A 23,474-nucleotide genomic window follows, 5' to 3' on the forward strand; every position below is an offset into this window, starting at 1 on the left:
AGCCTCCTTTCTAAACTAGCGATCATTAAAACAGCAGACCGTATCGATTAACCCGTGTCTGACCTCTGCAGGTGCTGCAGATTTGTCCAAAGGACATGCGTGCAGACATCTGCGTCCACCTGAACAGGAAGGTCTTTAAGGAGCACCCGGCGTTCAGACTGGCCAGTGACGGCTGCCTGCGAGCGCTCGCCATGGAGTTCCAGACGGTCCACAGCGCGCCGGGGGACCTCATCTTCCACGCCGGAGAGAGCGTGGACAGCCTCTGCTTTGTGGTGTCGGGGTCGCTGGAGGTCATCCAGGACGACGAGGTGGTGGCCATTCTAGGTGAGCTGATCCTGGTTCAGGTGTTCAGATACTCTCTGATAATCCTCATGTTTTTGTAAAGATTAGAGTTCTAAATGTAGTAACCTTCAGTCGAGGTTTAAGCAAAATCTACAGGAGGAAGAGAGAGGATAAGGTTAAAGGTGTGTTAGCTGTGCTGGACCCTCTCTGGTTTCTCAGACAGCGGGTGTAAGATGCTGGCAGCCTGTTTTCTATTTCCTCTGTCCGCTGATTGACACTCCTGATGATGCCGTCATCTATTAATGTGATTGTCTGACGTTTCCTGAGGCTGAACTTCCCCTCACAGACCGTCATGAGACTTAGACGTAGCTCCGTCCTGCTGCACAGGGCTTCACATGAGCTCTGTTTCTCACCTGTATCCTGTCATATCCTGTCATATCCTGTCATATCCTGTCATATTGTAACGTACTGTATCAAATCTCCTAGTCTCTTGTCTCCATCCCCTGACTTAGACTTTTCAATCACCTTTTCTCTGAGTTTCTCTGTGTTCTTTTGTCTTCATGGTGTAATGGTAGCCAGGAATACTGATGAACCAGTGACTGGACCTTCCAGACTCAGGTGTCTTCATCCTCCAATCACTGAGACACATTCACTGACCTCAGCTGATCCTCATTCACTAACTGTGAGACTACCAGCACCAACTGTCTGGACCTCTGTTGAACTAGCTCAGTCACTTATTTTACATCACAGATTTTTATTTAATTGACATTACTTTTTAGAAATCTGTTTCGCTTTGACAGTAAAGAGGGTTTTTTTCTCGTTTTTTGTCAAAAAGTCAAATTATATCAACCATGATCGATAAATAAAATCAATAAAAGGGTAAAACATCCTATAGGGTGAGAAGTCGCTGTATATAAGGCATGTGAGCCGTTGAGCAGCGCTTAAACACACACCCCCATGGATTGGCTGGGCCACACTGCAGGCTTTTGAGGAAGAATTGCACCCAAATCGCTGTCATTGCAGTAAGCATGTAACTCACAAAGACTGGCGCTAACAGCCAGGTAGAGTTAGAGTGAGGGGTAGACTGCAGTGATGAATTAAAACCACAGATGTGGCGAGCTGGAGTTATTCTTCCACTCGTCACGGCTGAAATCCACCCGATTTGGCTGGTTGTGGGCGTAAATGCAAGACCTGCTGCTGTATTATTCTGACTAATACTCTCTGGAGCCACGGCTTACTCATCCCATCCTGTTTTCCCAAAAGAAAAGAGTCCAGACTCACTGTGGATACTCCAGTACCCAGGTATCCTGAGCCGGCGTGTCTGCTATGTGTCCAAAACATGGAGGAGACGTATTCTAAACCAGCGTTACTCAGCCCTGCTCAACAACAGAGCCAAACTGTTGAAAAATAGCTTTGCAAGAGCCACAATCTAAGTGGTGAAAGGTGACAGAAATGGGTTAAAGTGGCAATAAGAGTAAGTTAAAGGTGGCAAAATAGTCAAAAAGCAGCAAAAAGGGTGAAAAGGGGCAAAAGTGGCATAAAATGCCAAATACTGGGTGAAAAATGACAGGAATGGGGGAGAAAATACAATACAATACAATACAATAACTTTATTTATCCCCAAAGGGAAATTCAATCGTGTCTGGGAGTCTCATCTGTTTACTGTAGAATTATACAGTCTAATAGCTAATGGTATGAAAGATCCTCTAAATCTTTCTGTCCTGCAGCGCAGGGATAGGAGCGTCCACCACCGTTGTTTCTTTGCTCACTGAGGGAGATATGAAGTGGATGATCCATGTCTCTCAGAATGGCCTCCACCTTGCTCAGTGCGCGTCTCTCCTCCTCATCCTCCATTGAGTTCAGCTTGATTCCGACCACAGAGCCAGCTTTTTTAACCAGTTTGTTCAGACGCCTTGCATCCTTGTATTTTCCACTGCCTCCCCAGCAGACTGCAGCATAAAACAGAACACTTGCCACCACAGACTGATAAAACATCTGCAGCATCTTACTGCAGATGTCTATTGATTGGAGCCTTCTCAGGCAAAAGAGGCGGCTCTGCCCCTTTTTGTAGATGTAGTCTACGTTTTTAGACCAGTCCAACTTATTATCCAGGTGTACACCTAAATATTTATACGATGTCACCACCTCGATGTCCACGCCACAAGTGTTCACTGGCCGAAGAGGGGGTTTGGATCTGCAGACATCTATGATCATTTCCTTTGTCTTTGAGGTGTTGAGTAGGAGGCAGTTTTTGTGACTCCAGTCACTGAAGGCACTTATCAGATCCCTGTATTCAGCTTCATGTCCATTTCTGATACACGCCACAATAGCAGTGTCATCCGAGTATTTCTGGATGTGGCAGGACTCAGTGTTGTATTTGATAAAAAAAAGGGCAAAAAGAAAGGCAGAAAGTGGCAAAATTTGGGTGAGATGGTCAAAGAGTGGTGAAAACATGACAAAAAAAGAGCGAAAAGTGACTGAAATGGACAAAAGGCAGCAAAGAGTGGCAAAAATTTGGGAAAAAAGTGTCATTTAATGGCAAAAAGCAGGTTAAATGGGTGAAAAGTGGGGGGGAAATGCAAATAGTAAAAAGTAGGATAAAAGGGTCAAAACCTGGACAAAAATGGGCAAAAAGTGTCAAAAAGAAGTGACAAAAGTGGGCTTAAAGCAGTAAAAATTGATTAAAAATGGCAAAAAAAATGCAAATAAGGGCAATGGAAATATACAAATTTAAAAGTTGACACTTAAAGTCTACTGTGTAAGTGTGGGAAACAAACTGATTAATGTGACTTGCAATGGATAATTTCTGAGGTCAACGTTTCCCTTTATTTAAGGTTTTCTGGGGGAATATTATTTCAAATTAAGACATAAAAGAGCCACAGGTTGAATATCACTGGTCTAGACGATGGTGGAGACTGAGCCACTGAGACTAAGCCATAGGAGCAGCGTTACTCAACCCTGCTCAGGCAAAGAGCCAACTGTTGAAAGATTACTTTGCAAGAGCCACAATCTAAGTGGAAAAAGGTGACAAAAAACAGCTTGAAGAAGCAATAAAAATAAGTAAAAGGTGGCAAAAAGCAGGAAAAATGGGTGAAAAGGGGCAAAAATGAGGAGAAAAAAGTGTAAAAAAGGGTCAGAAAGTAGCAAAAATGGGTGAGAAGTGGTAGAAATGAGTGGCAAAAAATGGTCCAAAATTGGCCAAAACGTCAAAAAATGAGTGAAATGTGACTAAAATAGGCAAAAAGCAGTCAAGAGTGGCTAAAATCACCACAGCCTACAGTCTTTATTAAACCACCCCTTACACTCATCCTTCCCCTAACTTAGTTTGTCCTTGTCTTATCTATTTCTTGTAAAGCCTCCTTGGGTTTCTTGAAAGGCGCTATATAAATTCAAGATATTATTATTATTATTATTATTATTATTATTATGAAATGGGCAAAAATGGGAAAAAAAGTGGTATCAATGGCAAAAGGCAGCTTAATTGGAGGAAAAGTGGCAAAGAATCGTGAAAAAGGGCAAAAACTCGGATAGAAGTGGCAAAATTGGAAAAACGTGGCAAAAATGGGCAAAAAAAAGGCAAAAGGGGTATTTAATGGCATAAGGTAGCTTAAATAGGCTAAAAATTATGAAAAAGGGCATAATGTTATAAAAGTTGCAAAAATGGGGTAGAAAATTGGGAAAAAAAGGGTATTTAATGGCTAAAGCAGCTCAAATGGTCAAAAATTGTCATAAAAAGGGCAAAAATGGGGTAGAAAATGGGGGAAAGTGGTATTTAATGGCAAAAGGTAGCTATACTGGGGAAATTGGCAAAAAAAATGGGAAAAGGGCAAAAGTGGGATAAAAGTGGCAAAAAAGTGGGGAAAAATGGGTAAAAATATAGGAAAAAATGTGGTATGTAATGGCTAAAGCTGTCTTTAATTAATGTGAAAAAGGGCAAAAAAGATTCTCCTTTTAAGGTTTTCTGGGGGAATAATATTTCAAATGAAGACATAAAAGAGCCACAGGTTGAGTATGACTGTTCTAAACAACGGTGGAGACTGAGCCACTGAGACTAAGCCGTAGGCGTGTCATGTCGGTGACATGTCTTTACCCGGGTTTAGCGGGGCTTAAATCATTCGGAGTGCAGGCCAGCGGGACTCTGGGGAGAGGAATCATGCTTCAGCACAGCTGAAGGGTAACTGGCCAGAGTGCATCCTAAAAAACTACCTTTAAAGAGCAGATTTCTCTGCAGCCATCTTCTATCCACCCTGTGCTGCTCCAAATATCGTTCCAACACTCCTACATGTTCCTGCTAATCTCTATAAAATCAGACTGTGATTCCAGCGTTCTGCAGTCATAAGAACTCGGCTCATTTCTGCAGAATCTTCTGGATTTGTCCCTCTCCTCTCCTACGTTTGGGAGCTCTGATGAAATGTCAGAGTTTTAAATGTCGGATTAACAACACGTTTTTTCCCTCCTCAGTGCGGGGGAAACACCTGAGCTAGCTGAGAAAATAAAAACCCAGCGATCCCTGCAGAGGATCAGAACAAAAGACGCTGCGCTGGTTCCTCTGCTCATCACAACACAAACGTGTCTGCTATTTCCGTCGGCGTGCGTAGGAATTAAGCTCCAGGGCTTTCATTAGCAGAGCAGCACTTTCTGCATAAAGAACTGTTTTGTTTTTTAACACGCTGACGGGTGGAGGCAGCGTTCACAGGTTCAGAAACAAACGGAGAGGAGGATGGAGGAGGGAGGAGGGAGGAGGGAGGCTGAGCTAACAGCTGGCACAGTCTTTATTCAGATCCACATTCACAGATCTTTAACCGTTTACGGGTCCGCTGCAGCGTCCCTGCTAAGATTTAATCAGGTTTCTCTCTGTAGAGCTGGCTGATTAAAAACACCTGAATCCACCTGAACTCTGATTACAACATTCTTTTCTGTGCCCTGCTCCTTTTTAACCCGTCTGTATCTGTGAATATTTAACAATGCTAAAGACCGACCCTAGTCTCTGCTCTGATCACAGGTCCACTGAAATGTGTTTGATATGAATATATACATTTAGAGTCCTCTAGACTCTAGGCTCAGTCCTAGACCCCTCTAGACTCTGGTCTCAGTCCTAGACCCCTCTAGACTCTGGTCTCAGTCCTAGACTCCTCTAGACTTTGGTCTCAGTCCCAGACTCCTCTAGACTCTGGTCTCAGTCCTAGACTCCTCTATACTCTGGTCTCAGTCCTAGACTCCTCTAGACCCTGATCTCAGTCCTAGACCCCTCTAGACTCTGGTCTCAGTCCTAGACTCCTCTAGACTTTGGTCTCAGTCCCAGACTCCTCTAGACTCTGGTCTCAGTCCTAGACTCCTCTAGACTCTGGTCTCAGTCCTAGACTCCTCTAGACCCTGGTCTCAGTCCTAGACTCCTCTAGACTCTGGTCTCAGTCCCAGACTCCTCTAGACTTTGGTCTCAGTCTGAGACTCCTCGAGACTCTGGTCTCAGTCCTAGACTCCTCTAGACTTTGGTCTCAGTCCCAGACTCCTCTAGACTCTGGTCTCAGTCCTAGACTCCTCTAGACTCTGGTCTCAGTCCTAGACTCCTCTAGACTTTGGTCTCAGTCTGATACTCCTCTAGACTCTGGTCTCAGTCCTAGACTCCTCTAGACTTTGGTCTCAGTCCCAGACTCCTCTAGACTCTGGTCTCAGTCCTAGACTCCTCTAGACTTTGGTCTCAGTCCCAGACTCCTCTAGACTCTGGTCTCAGTCCTAGACTCCTCTAGACTCTGGTCTCAGTCCTAGACTCCTCTAGACTCTGGTCTCAGTCCCAGACTCCTCTAGACTCTGGTCTCAGTCCTAGACTCCTCTAGACTCTGGTCTCAGTCCTAGACTCCTCTAGACCCTGGTCTCAGTCCTAGACTCCTCTAGACTCTGGTCTCAGTCCTAGACTCCTCTAGACTTTGGTCTCAGTCTGATACTCCTCTAGACTCTGGTCTCAGTCCTAGACTCCTCTAGACTTTGGTCTCAGTCCCAGACTCCTCTAGACTCTGGTCTCAGTCCTAGACTCCTCTAGACTTTGGTCTCAGTCCTAGACTCCTCTAGACTCTGGGCTTAGTCCTAGACTCCTCTAGACTTTGGTCTCAGTCCTAGACTCCTCTAGACTCTGGTCTCAGTCTGATAGTCCTCTAGACTCTGGTCTCAGTCCTAGACTCCTCTAGACTCTGGTCTCAGTCTGATACTCCTCTAGACTCTGGTCTCAGTCCTAGACTCCTCTAGACTTTGGTCTTAGTCCTAGACTCCTCTAGACTCTGGTCTCAGTCCTAGACTCCTCTAGACTTTGGTCTCAGTCCCAGACTCCTCTAGACTCTGGTCTCAGTCCTAGACTCCTCTAGACTCTGGTCTCAGTCCTAGACTCCTCTAGACTCTGGTCTCAGTCCCAGACTCCTCTAGACTCTGGTCTGAGTCTGATACTCCTCTAGACTCTGGTCTCAGTCTAGACTCCTCTAGACTCTGGTCTCAGTCTGATACTCCTCTAGACTCTGGTCTCAGTCCTAGACTCCTCTAGACTTTGGTCTTAGTCCTAGACTCCTCTAGACTCTGGTCTCAGTCCTAGACTCCTCTAGACTCTGGTCTGAGTCTGATACTCCTCTAGACTCTGGTCTCAGTCCTAGACTCCTCTAGACTCTGGTCTCAGTCCTAGACTCCTCTAGACTCTGGTCTCAGTCCTAGACTCCTCTAGACTCTGGTCTCAGTCCTAGACTCCTCTAGACTCTGGTCTCAGTCCTAGACTCCTCTAGACTCTGGGCTTAGTCCTAGACTCCTCTAGACTTTGGTCTCAGTCCTAGACTCCTCTAGACTCTGGTCTCAGTCTGATACTCCTCTAGACTCTGGTCTCAGTCCTAGACTCCTCTAGACTCTGGGCTTAGTCCTAGACTCCTCTAGACTTTGGTCTCAGTCCTAGACTCCTCTAGACTCTGGGCTTAGTCCTAGACTCCTCTAGACTTTGGTCTCAGTCCTAGACTCCTCTAGACTCTGGTCTGAGTCTGATACTCCTCTAGACTCTGGTCTCAGTCCTAGACTCCTCTAGACTTTGGTCTTAGTCCTAGACTCCTCTAGACTCTGGTCTCAGTCCTAGACTCCTCTAGACTTTGGTCTCAGTCCCAGACTCCTCTAGACTCTGGTCTCAGTCCTAGACTCCTCTAGACTCTGGTCTCAGTCCTAGACTCCTCTAGACTCTGGTCTCAGTCCCAGACTCCTCTAGACTCTGGTCTGAGTCTGATACTCCTCTAGACTCTGGTCTCAGTCTAGACTCCTCTAGACTCTGGTCTCAGTCTGATACTCCTCTAGACTCTGGTCTCAGTCCTAGACTCCTCTAGACTTTGGTCTTAGTCCTAGACTCCTCTAGACTCTGGTCTCAGTCCTAGACTCCTCTAGACTCTGGTCTGAGTCTGATACTCCTCTAGACTCTGGTCTCAGTCCTAGACTCCTCTAGACTCTGGTCTCAGTCCTAGACTCCTCTAGACTCTGGTCTCAGTCCTAGACTCCTCTAGACTCTGGTCTCAGTCCCAGACTCCTCTAGACTCTGGTCTCAGTCTGATACTCCTCAAGACTCTGGTCTCAGTCCTAGACTCCTCTAGACTTTGGTCTCAGTCTGATACTCCTCAAGACTCTGGTCTGAGTCTGATACTCCTCTAGACTCTGGTCTCAGTCCTAGACTCCTCTACACTTTGGTCTCAGTCTGATACTCCTCTAGACTTTGGTCTCAGTCCTAGACTCCTCTAGACTCTGGTCTCTCTTCATCAGTCTAGACCTGTAGCAGGAGGTTTTCAGGACTCAGTCATCAGTGTTCTGGATCTTCTCCTCTCCAGGTAGACCAGTCCACCTGTGGTGAATCTCTGTTCTGGGTCAGGGACCAGAGCTGGTGGATGTAGAAATGTCAGGTTCCTGCTGCTCATATAACCTGATGAAAACTCCACTACTGAGGAATATAAGTGAATAATCTAACTCAGGGATCAGATCAGCATCAGCAGATACTCAAAGCCCAGGTATTGATCCGGGTTTAAAAACCTGGATCGGTTCTTCTCTCTCTGCTGAGACTCAGAGTGAAACCCTGACGTGTCGACCTTTTCCAGCTTTAATTTTTCTCCTTAAATTTCCAGAGAAAGAGCAGAAGAGGGGTTTTATCATGGGCCTGCAGCAGCTCCACTTCCTCTCAGGATAAATATTTAGACTTTCACAGCTCATCCATCTGAGCTGAACTCCTCCTCCCACACTTTCACATCTCTTTAGAAACTATTTAAAGAGCGCTCACCTCGGCTTCACTTCCTCCTCTCACCGTGAGACTGATGTTATGTCACGGCAGCTGTAGTCGGAGCGTTTTCACGGCTTCATTAAAGACAGAATCCATCATCCTGAGAGGCAGAGGTCTCAGCGTTTACAGTAAACCAGAGACCTTCTGACTCCATCATTATTAAATTCAGAAAATCACCACCAAACCTGGAGCTGCTTCCTCATGGTTCCATCAGTGGACGGTCAAAGTAGTGGATCAGAAAGACAGACGGGTTCCTGTAGTGAGTTCAGTCTGACTATCCACACCCAGACCTGCTGGATCCAGAATCCTTTAAATAGAACCTGTCTGACAGGGATGTAAAAGATCTCCAACACATCATGAACCATCTAAAGAAGATCAGATGAGGAACAAAGTCACTGACATCTATCAGTCTGAAAGGGTTACAGAGACATTTGTCAGGCTTTGGGACTCCAGCAAACCATGCTGAGAGCCATTACCCACAAACGAAGAAAACTGTGAACAGTGGTGGACCTTCTCAGGAGTGGCCGGCCTCCCAACATGACTCCAAGAGAACATGGATGACTCATCCAGGAGGTCCCAGAAGAACCCAGAACCACATCTAAAGACCTGCAGGCCTCACTGGCTCAGTTAGTGGGACAACATTCCTCCACAGTGATGAGAAAGACTCACTGACAGTCAATAAGTCATCAGGAAGGAGGGCCATACCTTCTCACAGTCCTGTAGATGTGGACTGGAGGGCTTTATTGATCCAGTGAAGCTGATGTCCATCTGTTTCCAGTCATTAGCTGATTGATGGCTGCCCTAAACAGAGCTAGTTTAACTCAGCGCTGGTCTTGAGCTACTCAGAGATGATTGAAGTAAAGAGTGAATCTTCTCCCTATCCTCCATGTTCATAAATAAACTCACATGTAGGTCACTCTGTTTTAAAGCAGCATCCTCTCCTGAAGCTCAGAGTGAATCTGGATGTCTGTCAGCAGCCGTCTGTGGATCTGTCTGATGGTTTCTGTCAGTCTGAACATCATTTCAGGAATTAGCTTCAAGCTAAAGCTAAAGAGCAGAGCAATCAGCCGACTGGGAAAACCACAGAAACACTCAAGTTTAACCTCTTTACATTTGACTGAGCTGCTAACAGAATTTAGAGTCTCTTCTGTTTCACTCTAAAATCACTGATCTTGTAGAACAGCTGATTTATTCATCCCCTTTAAGAGTTAAGCTAATTTAGTCCCTACAGAGACAAACCTTCCCACAGTTTTATAGAGAAATGACATTTTATTTATTAATTATTGTTTTTTATGTCTCCATGAAAATAAGTTGAGATATGAATATCATTTCAGTGGATAGCTTCTCTTTGGTTACTACTGCTTTAAATTAAGAAAATGCCTTTTGCCTTTTTTAATCCTCTGTACTTTAGACAGCTAATCATTAAAAGAAGACACTACATTGTTTTAAACAATACTGGGGGCCTTGACTGGCCTGTGTACAAAAGGAAAGGTTGGATTGTTTGATGGGCTTTTATCATATTTTATCATATTTTAAAGCCAATTAAATACATCTAAAGCCTAATTTTCAGGATGACATCATTTTTCTTAAGCCTATTAAGGACTTCAAAGGATGATGTCATATTTCTATAGCCTATTAAAGACATCAAAGGATGACATCATCTTTCTATAGCTTATTAAAGACATCAAAGGATGACATCATCTTTCTATAGCCTATTAAAGACATCAAAGGATGACATCATCTTTCTATAGCCTATTAAAGACATCAAAGGATGACATCATCTTTCTATAGCCTATTAAAGACTTCAAAGGATGATGTCATCTTTCTATAGCCTATTAAAAACTTCAAAGGCTGACATCATCTTTCTATAACCTATTAAGGACTTCAAAGGATGACGTCATCTTTCTATAGAATGACATCATCTTTCTGTAGCCTATTAAGGAATTCAAAGGATGACATCATCACTCTATCGCCTATTAAAGACTTCAAAGGATGACATCATCTTTTTGTAGCCTATTAAGGACATCAAAGGATGACATATTTCTATAGCCTATTAAAGACTTCAAAGGATGACATCATCTTTCTATAGCCTCTTTCAACTTCAAAGGATGACATCAAAGGCAGAGGGAGAATGTTGGTGAAGCTGGGGCCTTTTTCCCTCCATTTTTGTGAAATCGTAGCCCGTAGTTGACAAGTTGCCAACAAAGGACAGTCAAGATAAGGAGAATATTGTTGGTATAGATGTGTTCTAATAATGATGGAGAGATATGACTTTATAAGACTTTTGATTATTTTAAAAAGACACTATTATTTTTTTAAACACATGGAAACACATTTTTCTACATGGAAACACATTTTCCTCCAATGCCCACCCACTCCTCGTTTTCTTTTTCTCCTTCTGTTAAATGGCCATTAAGCACAAAGGATCATTTGAGATGAAATCCTAACCTGGAAAAAATTAATCACCCTGCATCCAGTCCTTGTTTGGTTGTGTTTACAGGGTTCCCAATAACCTGGAAAGTCTTGAATTTTATCAAATAAATATTTCTTGAAGTCCTCCCTTGAACTCATCTTTGTTACCATGTGGACAAAGAAGTGTGCTCCATGATCTGTACCAGTTAAGTCTTGTCCTTCCTCAAGTGTTGCAGCGAACTATTAACCATCTACTGAAATGTACCTAAACAGTAGCATAGCTTTCTGCACAACCAGAACCATATCCCCAATCAGTTATTTTTGGTCATCTGAGGAAGGCAGGTAGTATTAATTCTTACTAATACACCAGTCTGGATTTCTTCAATGGTCTGAATGCCTTGGCTGTATTTTTTCAGAGACTTGATGTTCCATCCATGTGTCTTAATTCAACATCCTTTCACAAAAACAGTTTTAACTGCTTCTCCCACAGTGACTGACGAGCACAGAACAGGTCAAAGTTGTTTGGTTCTGCTGTGATTGTTACTGACTGACTGACTGAAAAAGCAGATGTACTCATTAAGGAACGGTATCTGTTGTGTTGATGTTTTGTAAATCTGATAACCCCAGTAACCTGGTTTGTCTGTTTTTTTGTGTTTCTTTCTCTGTGTACAGGTAAAGGTGATGTGTTCGGTGACGTGTTCTGGAAGGAGATGACGCTGGCTCAGTCGTGTGCTAATGTTCGAGCGCTGACATACTGCGACCTCCACATCATCAAACGAGACGAGCTACAGAAGGTTCTAGAGTTCTACTCAGCCTTCGCGAACCACTTCGCCCGAAACCTGTTGCTGACCTACAACCTGAGGAAAAGGGTGAGTTCTCAACTCTGTAAACATATTTTATTATTAAAGTCATTCACATCTGTTACCATGGCTTGGTTTCTCTACATGCTGATAAGAATGAAAAGAAGACAGTTAGCATCAAGCTAAGAGGCTAGTGGTGCATCTTTAACAGCTTTTCTCCCTCGTGTTGTTATAAACATGCTTTAAAAAGACACTGATATACAATTTATCTAATGCTGGTAACTGCTGGTTAGATTAAAATGCCAACAAGGTGGTCTATGGTGCATTCCAGTTAATCTCGGAACTCATCCCCAACTCCGACATCTGAGTTCTGAAACAAATGGAATGCAGCACTAGACTGGCCTGCATGCATAAGGCAAGGATGGAATGTTTTTGGAGCTTTAAAGCATAACATCATCCTAAATGCCAGGGATGGATTTTTTATAAGCTTCAAAGAAGGACAACTTTTTTAAAGGCAAGGATATAATGTTTTATAAACTCTGATGACATCAGAGATTAAAGTATGACATCATCAAAGGCAGGGGGTGGAATGTTCATGAAGCTGGGGATGTTGGGGCCTTTTTCCCTCCATTTTTGCCAAATCATAGGGGAACCCTCACTCCTTCTCCCATCTTTTCCAAAAATTGCCAAAAAAGGGAAAGACTTTTTGTATATCTGTGTTTCAATAATGAAGTGAATGAACTGCTAGTTAGGAGCCTATTGTTTCAACCACTTTTACAAAGGTTGCCAACTAAGGACAGCCAACATAAGGGAAAGATTGTTGGTGTGAAAGTGTTCTCATTATAAAATAAAGAGGTACCACTTGGTATTTGGGCTGAATGATGAATAAAAATTTAATTGAAATCATAGTAAAGTCAAAATACTCATAATTTGACAATCCTGGTTTCTGTGCTGTCTGAACAGGTATAAAACCCTGTGAATGCGCTGTCTGAACAGGTATAAATCCCTGTGAATGCGCTGTCTGAACAGGTATAAATCCCTGTGAATGCGCTGTCTGAACAGGTATAAATCCCTGTGAATGCACTGTCTGAACAGGTATAAAGCCCTGTGAATGTGCTGTCTGAACAGGTATAAATCCCTGTGAATGTGCTGTCTAAACAGGTATAAATCCCCGTTCTGTCTGAACAGGTATAAATCCCTGTGAATGTGCTGTCTGAACAGGTATAAATCCCTGTGAATGTGTTGTCTGAACAGGTATAAATCCCTGTGAATGTGCTGTCCGAACAGGTATAAATCCCTGTGAATGCGCTGTCTGAACAGGTATAAATCCCTGTGAATGTGCTGTCTGAACAGGTATAGATCTCTGTGAATGTGCTGTCTGAACAGGTATAAATCCCTGTGAATGTGTTGTCTGAACAGGTATAAATCCCTGTCTGTCTGAACAGGTATAAATACCTGTGAATGTGCTGTCTGAACAGGTATAAATCCCTGTGAATGTGCTGTCTGAACAGGTATAAATCCCTGTGAATGTGCTGTCCGATCAGGTATAAATCCCTGTGAATGTGCTGTCTGAACAGGTATAAATCCCTGTGAATGTGCTGTCTGAACAGGTATAAATCCCTGTGAATGTGTTGTCTGAACAGGTATAAATCCCTGTGAATGCGCTGTCTGAACAGGTATAAATCCCTGTGAATGTGCTGTCTGAACAGGTATAAATCCCTGTGAATGCTCTGTCTGAACAGGTATAAATCCCTGTGAATGTGCTGTCTGAACAGGTATAAAACCCTTTGAATGTGCTGTCTGAACAGGTATAAATCCCTGTGAATGCGCTGTCTGAACAGGTATAAATCCCTGTGAATGCGCTGTCTGAACAGGTATAAATCCCTGTGAATGTGCTGTCTGAACAGGTATAAATCCCTGTGAATGCGCTGTCTGAACAGGTATAAATCCCTGTGAATGTGCTGTCTGAACAGGTATAAATCCCTGTGAATGCGCTGTCTGGACAGGTATAAATCCTTGTGAATGTGCTGTCTGAACAGGTATAAATCCCTGTGAACGTGTTGTCTGAACAGGTATAAATCCCTGTGAATGCGCTGTCTGAACAGGTATAAATCCCTGTGAATGCACTGTCTGAACAGGTATAAATCCCTGTGAATGTGTTGTCTGAACAGGTATAAATCCCTGTCTGTCTGAACAGGTATAAATCCCTGTGAATGTCCTGTCTGAATAGGTATAAATCCCTGTGAATGTGCTGTCTGAACAGGTATAAATCCCTGTGAATGCGCTGTCTTAACAGGTATAAATCCCTGTGAATGCGCTGTCTGAACAGGTATAAATCCCTGTGAATGTGCTGTCTGAACAGGTACAAATCCCTGTGAATGCACTGTCTGAACAGGTATAAATCCCTGTGAATGTGTTGTCTGAACAGGTATAAATCCCTGTCTGTCTGAACAGGTATAAATCCCTGTGAATGTGCTGTCCGAACAGGTATAAATTCCTGTGAATGTCCTGTCTGAAAAGGTATAAATCCCTGTGAATGCGCTGTCTGAACAGGTATAAAACCCTGTGAATGCACTGTCTGAACAGGTATAAATCCCTGTGAATGCGCTGTCTGAACAGGTATAAATCCCTGTGAATGCACTGTCTGAACAGGTATAAAACCCTGTGAATGCGCTGTCTGAACAGGTATAAATCCCTGTGAATGCGCTGTCTGAACAGGTATAAATCCCTGTGAATGTGCTGTCTGAACAGGTATAAATCCCTGTGAATGTGCTGTCTGGACAGGTATAAATCCTTGTGAATGTGCTGTCTGAACAGGTATAAATCCCTGTGAACGTGTTGTCTGAACAGGTATAAATCCCTGTGAATGCGCTGTCTGAACAGGTATAAATCCCTGTGAATGCACTGTCTGAACAGGTATAAATCCCTGTGAATGTGTTGTCTGAACAGGTATAAATCCCTGTCTGTCTGAACAGGTATAAATCCCTGTGAATGTCCTGTCTGAATAGGTATAAATCCCTGTGAATGTGCTGTCTGAACAGGTATAAATCCCTGTGAATGCGCTGTCTTAACAGGTATAAATCCCTGTGAATGCGCTGTCTGAACAGGTATAAATCCCTGTGAATGTGCTGTCTGAACAGGTACAAATCCCTGTGAATGCACTGTCTGAACAGGTATAAATCCCTGTGAATGTGTTGTCTGAACAGGTATAAATCCCTGTCTGTCTGAACAGGTATAAATCCCTGTGAATGTGCTGTCTGAACAGGTATAAATCCCGGTGAATGTGCTGTCTGAACAGGTATAAATTCCTGTGAATGTCCTGTCTGAAAAGGTATAAATCCCTGTGAATGCGCTGTCTGAACAGGTATAAAACCCTGTGAATGCACTGTCTGAACAGGTATAAATCCCTGTGAATGCGCTGTCTGAACAGGTATAAATCCCTGTGAATGCACTGTCTGAACAGGTATAAAACCCTGTGAATGCGCTGTCTGAACAGGTATAAATCCCTGTGAATGTGCTGTCTGAACAGGTATAAATCCCTGTGAATGTGCTGTCTGAACAGGTATAAATCCCCGTTCTGTCTGAACAGGGTGATAGGGATGTTTGTCCTCCATGTTTGTTTCTACAGAGGAAAATGAAGCTTTGAGGAAATCAGTGAAACCGTGCTCAGCTCTAACCAGACCAGGCAGCAGCAGAGGGTGTCAGCGTTGTGTTGTCTGCTTCTCACATAAGCAGCTTTGTTGTCACCCACGCTGTTGTCTCACCTGACATCACACCTGCTGTGTGGGAGGACGATGACGGAGCGCCGAGTTCACACCTTGGCTGAGGCTGTACGCTCAGTTTAACCCAGAAGCACACAACGAACGCACAAAAGAAGCACACATCTGCGTCAGCTGTGTGAAGTAGAGCTGGGCGACTTGACCTGGAATTATGTCCTGGTATTTTTTCTTTTGACTGCAGTGATGGTATTAAACCTCAGTGTGCTGAAGCCCCAGACAGACAGTTTTACTATACTCCTATGTGCTGACACTGCTCTGAATACAGGCCTCAGTATGAGCTGGCACCATAAATCACTCAGTTATAGGATGATTTTATTTCCTAGCACAGTGGTTCTCAACCTTTTCAGCCTGTGACCCCCAACATAAAGGTGCCGGAGATCAGGGACCCCCACTGTAGCTGAAGGTGGTTGAACAGCCAGGAACATTCTAGAATAGTTATGTGGAGACAAGACCGTCCATAAGGGGGATGAATGGGGAGCTTCCTGGAGCCCAGCCAAACTGGATATCCATATTTCATATTTAACCTGAAAAAATAACAACTTTTATCAAAGAAAAATATTTTTTTAATCATTTGAGTAGTTAATAGCCTTCTCAAAAATGTAAATTCCCTTTGTCAAAAAAAAGAATCAAAATGTTTTAAAAATTGCTACAATGGGTTAATAATGGCAAAAAGAAAAGGTGGTGAAATTGGATTTTAACAATAGCAGAAATGGGTTAGAGGTGGCAAAAAATTGATAAAAATGGCAAAAATGGGTTAAAGTGGCAAAAATGGGCATAAATAGTGGTAAAAGGGAGTTAAAAAAGTGTCTGGAATGGCTTAAAATAAGCAAAAAATGGGTGGAAATTTGGTGAAATGGGATGAAAAATTGATATAAACTAGCAACAAAGGTTAACTGAGAAAGAAAAAATAGGCAGATATTGGCAGAAACTGGTTCAACTAGCAAAAATGGACATATCAAATAGTGAAATGTGGTCAAAATGGGAAAAAAAATGGGCGTAAAAAGTAGGAAAAGGGGTTAATAGTGGCAATAATGGGTCAACAGAGGCAACATTAAGCTTAAGAGGCAAGAACTGGTTCAGAAATGGCAAAAACAGGCAGAAAAAACAATGGTGGAAAGAGTTAAAACTGACAAAAATAGGTGTTAAATGGAAAAAAAATGTTAAAATTGGTGGGGAAAATGATGAAATGGGGTAAAAAAAACATAATTTGTGTACAGTGGCAACAGTGTAATTAAAAATATATTCTTAGTGGGTTTTTTTAGAGAATGGAGAGACCCCCTCTCAGTGTCCTGCGACTCCCAAGGGGGTCCCAACCCCCAGGTTGAGAACCACTGCCCTAGCAAACCTGCCTGAGAGGTTGAGCTGTCATTGGCATCAGTTTCGCCTTATTTGTGCGATAAAACTGAACAAGTTTAAACCCATGAGACTGCACGGATCCGTTCCACTGTGGATGTTATTGATGCTTTTTTACGGCCCGTCACTAACGTCGATGGATCATTTCTCCATGTGACAGTGGATCGCAGCGTCTTATTGGATCGTCTGAAGCCTCTGGGTTTTTACAGCCATGCTGCTGGGTGGTTTGCCCTCTAACTGGTAGAACCCACACTGTCCAGTCAGACACGGTTAACGCTGAGATACTGTAAATACAGAATATAAGGATCAGGACTGGGCCCTCTGTTACTGGCCATCTATGTTAGGGATGTTATGAGGTAGATATATCGGCAAATAGAGAGCACATAAAAGTACTCACCCCCTCAGATGTTTTACACTTTTATTGATTTTATAAATTCAATAATGGTCGATCAACAAAGAAGGAATCAGAAGTACTGAAAAAACGTACAAACAGGAAAGAATCAAAGGTATGAATTTAATAAATGATACCTTAGAACAGAGGTGTCCAACTCAGTCACAGCAGGGCCAGATTCTGAATTCAGGCCTAACCTGAGGGCCCAACAGGGTCAAGATTTAACCATTAACCATCAACCTTATTTTCATTAGTGATGAATTATTGGGACAGAAAAACTTAACACTGATAATAAATGGTTCTGAGATTTTAAAAAGTCAAAATGACTAGTCTAAAGAATCAAATTCAGAGATAAACTGACATTTAAAGTCAAAATATTGTTTTAAAAAGGTTAATATATGAGGTAGAAACTTAAAACCCTGATTTTTAAAAGTCATAACATAAATAAAGATCCAAATCACAAGTTTTAATGGTAAAAATAAGATAAAATTCAAAATCATAAGTTTTAAAAGTCAGATTATAAAATAAAAGTCAAAATCATGAGTTTTATAGGTCAAAATATGAGATGAATTTGAAATTGTGAGTTTTAAAAGTCAAAAAAGAGATACAATTCAAAATAATCTGTTTTAAGGGTCAAAATATGAGACAAAATATTTAAATTTGAGTCTAAAAGGTCAAAATGTTGGACTTAAAGTCAAATTAGGAGTTGAAAGGGTAAAAACGTGAGATAAAATTCAAAAGCATGAGTTTAAAGGTTAAGATATGACTTGAAATTTTAAATTGTGAATTTAAAAAGTTGAAATTTGAGATGAAAAAGTCAAAATTATGAATTGAAAATATGAACTAAAAACACAAATGTATTACCCCATGCTCCTGACTTTAAATCTGGTTATTTCTGCTCTTTACTTTTTCTAATTTTATGACTTCAAGATATTTTAAACCATCATGGTTCAAGTTAACTTTAATTCTGCAGTAAATCTGCAGAGCTCATATCGCTGTTATAATGAAAATATGATATGACCTTGTGGGCCGGGTGTAACTGTACCACGGGCTGGATTTGGTCCCCGGGCCTTGAGTTTGGCACCCCTGCATTACAATAAAACAAGAATTAGAGGTTTTTTAGTCTTTATTTCTTCCTCTGAGCAGGAGCAGGTCTGACTGATCCTGTGACCTCTGAGAGGTCGATTTAATAAAACCTTTTATTGATCAGCAGCTCTGATCAATGTACTGATTTACTGATTTCATCAGAGATCCATTCAGTCACACAGCGGAGCTCCTGGTCATGTCAGAGGAACGTAAATCCCCCCATGGTTCTAGATTCAGGAGGTCAGAGAGAAACTCTGGTTTAAAGAGAGATCAGATACTAACACACCAGAGAGGACATTAAAAACTCAGATCAACTCTAGGTTGGACAGATTGTTCATTTATTTATTTTATTTTACTTCATTTCACCAGGAGAACCTCAGTGAGATCAATAATCTCATTTACAAGAGTGTCCAGGCCAACGCAGGCAGCAGCACCATGAGAGTTAGAGCCATGAAAAATAACAGTTATAGACACGATGGAGGAAATCCTGAGTCACAGAGCTCACAGTCATCAGCCAGAAACATCTAAAACCTTAAAGCATCATCCTCCAACACCTTCAGTCTACTTTAAAAGATTTAAAGAGACCGGCTCCCAAGACAACAAGTCAGTCTCTTCTAACAAACACACTGAATTTTATTTATTTTATTTATTTATTTATTTGTTTATTTATTATTTTATTTTATTTTATCTTATTATTCTTTATTTTTATTTCTTTTTTTTTGTCTTATTGTTTTATCTAATTAATCAGATTGATTTCATTAGACATTGATTATTTGTGGGATTATTTAATATGCAGGTTGTAATGTGTGTTAATGTGATAATGTGTAAGGTAATCAGTCTCTTCCAAACAAACACACTGAATTTTACTTATATATTTTCATTTCATTTATTTATTTTTTCATTCTTTATTTTTATTTGTATTATTTTTTAGTCTTATTGTTATCTAATTAATCAGATTTACTTCATTATACAGTGGTTATATGTGGAATTATTTAATATGTACATTTATATTATGTGTAAATATTAAATGCATTTTTATTTTTTACACTGCTCTGGCAGTAACTGATCTGTTCGTGCCAAAAAAGCAAATTGAAATTGAAAATTGAACTTAGTCCGTTATAATAAACACAGCATTGATCACAGTAAACACAGAAGTAGCAGTTTTTAGCCCCGGTACAGTGAAGCTTCCCTGGAGGAGCAGACTCAAGTTAACAGCCTTCTATAGATCATATATGATGGTGAGATTATTTAGATTTATTTAGATTTATTTAGAAAGTTTAGTGAGAAAATTCTACATCATGGACCTTTCAGATACTCCAGAAAAATATTCAGTAATAAGTCAAAGTAAATAGAACGGTTAATTTAAATATGTGAACATAGAAATATGAATTTCACAAAAACAGAAAATGTTAAGAAATAAAAAAGAAACTTCTTCAGTGTTAACAAATGTTAATGTTTTAGGTTTTTGGATATCTGTTCTTTGTTTACCTGCAGAGCTGTGAAATAAAATCAGTCTCTCTTTTTTTTAGACAGTTTTAACATTGAAATCCGTCAGGATTGTTTATTGCTAACAGAAGCCAAATATTTGGTTCTACAGAGTTTTAGTAATGTAAATAAAATAAATAAAAGCAGTAATGTAAGCTCTGTTAGACCACTTTAAGGCCGTACTGTTATATGTGGGTCTTTGTATAATATTGTATAATATTAATGTTTATTTTTATTATACCCAGACTTGATGTTGACTCTTATATCTGCATCAACCTGCCAGGGATGACGGAGGAAATGAGCCTCTGGCTACAACCTGGTACATTTACAAGTCCATGTTCAGTAGCTCTTAGGAGTCCACGATCACACCGGTGTGATTTCATCATGTGCTACTTTTGTCACATGACAGCATGAAAACAAAGCCACATTTGCATTGCAGCCACTTTGTGTGGAAAAAATGATTTTTAAGCTTTGTTTCAGTTTTTGTTTGGTGTTGATAGGCAGAGTAAAACAGGAAATATGGTCATTTTAATTTGATATAAAAAGTCATGTTAAACATAGGGGACAGCGGACCATGCTGTACAGAACTGGCACTGGTATGTTTTCATTAGCATATTTTAATTTCTTTTTAAAAATGACAATATATTGTTTTAAATAACAATGTTTAAAAATCAATTTTTTTTGGGGGGGGGGGGGCGTTTGGAGGCTCTATATCTAATACAGTAAATTAAACTTAAAAATATAGTTTTCATTTTATAAAGTTGAGGTCGTGCTGAGAAAGATAATACCAAACACGAGCATGTTACACATTTTCTGAGTGGTTTATTTTTCAAAAGAAAATTAACAAAATGGCACAATAGCCAGAGGACCTCTAAGGGTTAATGTGCTCTGTATCCTACCATAAATAAATAAATAAATATAATTCTGAAGTACTGAGGGTTGAACAGAAATTACCCACTGCTAAATTGTTGAGGCTCTACTTGGGAATAAAAACAGGAACCTCTAAAAAGAGGAAGAGATCTTCAGAAAGTCTGACCTGAAACTAGAAACCAGAAACACCTGACCACAGCTGAAAGTCCACTCACTTTCACGTCTGCTTTCAATACACGCTAAATTTATCCCTGATCATGGTCCACCTGTAGTTTTAGTCAGGACAGAACGGCCCAGGTCTCCTGATTGTGATAGCAAACAGGCTTCAGCATGGTTGGGTTTTTCTAGAATAATATCAGAGTTTGAGATTTCTGTATTATAACATCAACCTTTCCAAATCAGCCTTTCTTTAGATTAAACTTTAACTCTGAAATCAGTCTTATTTTCACTTAGCCCTTTAAAATCATTTTAACTGGTATGCTTTGAAAAATCTGGGAGCAGAAAGGTCAGATATTTGTGTAAAAATGTACGAGGGAAGCTGTGAAAGTTAAGGGTATTATAATAAACTAAAAATGAACTATTCGTACTTCACATCTTCCCACCACTGCTGCCATATAACTTCTTTAAATTCGATAAAATACCATTTCCTTCCTTCCACAGTAAATCCACATCTTCAGCACAGTAAAGCTCCTTCCTGGCAGTGGAATCACGTGGAGATGCACTTCACAACATCCCACAGTCAGTGAACGCCTCACAGCTAACATGGCCTGACTGGCTCCAGATCAGTCTGTCTGCTGTCACGCTCCGATCAAACGCCACCATTCAGGCACCGACGGCGAGTCAGGTCACATTTGTCTCTGAAACAACATCAGACGACTCAAGTGTTGGAAAAAACAAAGAAAATGAGGTTAACAGACCATTACAGCCGAGCACAGATCAAGATAGACGATGGGAAAAGAACCGATCTAGACTCATTGATCTGAAGGGATTTAAGTCTGAGAGCTGAAGATGAGGAGGAGAGAAGGCCTGCCACTGTTCTACATACCAACAACCCTGTATGCTGACTGTCCTTTTCTAAAGTTTTCAGCTATGGCCGACTATTTAACAAAATGGGAGGGGAAAAGGCCCCGACACCCCAGCCTCTCCAACATCCCACCCTTGGCTTGGAAGATGATGTCATCAGAGCTTATAAAACATTACATTTTCTGCCTTTGATGATGATGTCTTCAAAGTATTGAAAACATTCCACCCTTGCCTTTGAAGATGATGTCTTCAAAGTATTGAAAACATTCCACCCTTCCCCTCAAAGATGATGTCTTCAAAGCGTTAAAAACATTCCACCCTTGCCTTTGAAAATGATGTCTTCAAAGCGTTGAAAACATTCCACCCTTGCCTTTGAAGATGATGTCTTCAAAGCATTGAAAACATTCCACCCTTCCCCTCAAAGATGATGTCTTCAAAGCATTGAAAATATTCCACCCTTGCCTTTGAAGATGATGTCTTCAAAGCATTGAAAACATTCCACCCTTGCCTTTAAAGATGATGACTTCAAAGTGTTAAAAGAATTCCACCCTTGTCTTTGAAGATGATGTCTTCAAAGTGTTAAAAACATTCCACCCTTGCCTTTGAAGATGATGTCTTCAAAGCATTGAAAACATTCCACCCTTGCCCTTGAAGATGATGTCTTCAAAGCATTGAAAACATCCCACCCTTGCCTTTAAAGTATATGTCTTCAAAGTTTTGAAAATCTTCCACCCTTGCCATTGAAGATGATGTCTTCAAAGCATTGAAAATATTCCACCCTTGCCTTTAAAGATGATGACTTCAAAGTGTTAAAAAAATTCCACCCTTGTCTTTGAAGATGATGTCTTCAAAGCATTGAAAGCATTCCACCCTTGCCTTTGAAGATGATGTTTTCAAAGCATTGAAAACATTCCACCCTTGCCTTTGAAGATGATGTCTTCAAAGCATTGAAAACATTCCACCCTTGCCTTTGAAGATGATGTCTTCAAAGCATTGAAAACATTCCACCCTTGCCTTTAAGGATGATGTCTTCAAAGTATTGAAAACATTCCACCCTTGCCTTTGAAGATGATGTCTTCAAAGTATTGAAAACATTCCACCCTTCCCCTCAAAGATGATGTCTTCAAAGCGTTAAAAACATTCCACCCTTGCCTTTGAAGATGATGTCTTCAAAGCATTGAAAACATTCCACCCTTGCCTTTGAAGATGATGTCTTCAAAGCATTGAAAACATTCCACCCTTGCCCTTGAAGATGATGTCTTCAAAGCATTGAAAACATCCCACCCTTGCCTTTAAAGTATATGTCTTCAAAGTTTTGAAAATATTCCACCCTTGCCATTGAAGATGATGTCTTCAAAGCATTGAAAATATTCCACCCTTGCCTTTAAAGATGATGACTTCAAAGTGTTAGAAAAATTCCACCCTTGTCTTTGAAGATGATGTCTTCAAAGCATTGAAAACATTCCACCCTTGCCTTTGAAGATGATGTCTTCAAAGCATTGAAAACATTCCACCCTTGCCTTTGAAGATGATGTCTTCAAAGCATTGAAAACATTCCACCCTTGCCTTTAAGGATGATGTCTTCAAAGCATTGAAAACATTCCACCCTTGCCTTTAAAAATGATGTCTTCAAAGCATTGAAAACATTCCACCCTTGCCTTTAAAGATGATGTCTTCAAAGCATTGAAAACATTCCACCCTTGCCTTTAAAGATGATG

The 23,474-nt window shown here is 41.1% G+C and overlaps 1 protein-coding gene across 1 annotated transcript in view; it reads left to right on the top strand.

Annotated features, from left to right (window-relative positions):
* Positions 1-23,474, top strand: part of LOC121509045 (potassium voltage-gated channel subfamily H member 1-like) — an 85,824-nt gene that overhangs the window by 53,831 nt on the left and 8,519 nt on the right. Inside the window, exons 9-10 of the mRNA XM_041786243.1 lie at positions 72-324; positions 11,642-11,838. Coding sequence (XP_041642177.1) covers positions 72-324; positions 11,642-11,838 — 450 coding nt within the window. The remainder of the gene's footprint in view (positions 1-71; positions 325-11,641; positions 11,839-23,474) is intronic.

The sequence above is a fragment of the Cheilinus undulatus genome, linkage group 4 (assembly GCF_018320785.1).
Source record: "Cheilinus undulatus linkage group 4, ASM1832078v1, whole genome shotgun sequence".
Taxonomy (NCBI): domain Eukaryota; kingdom Metazoa; phylum Chordata; class Actinopteri; order Labriformes; family Labridae; genus Cheilinus; species Cheilinus undulatus.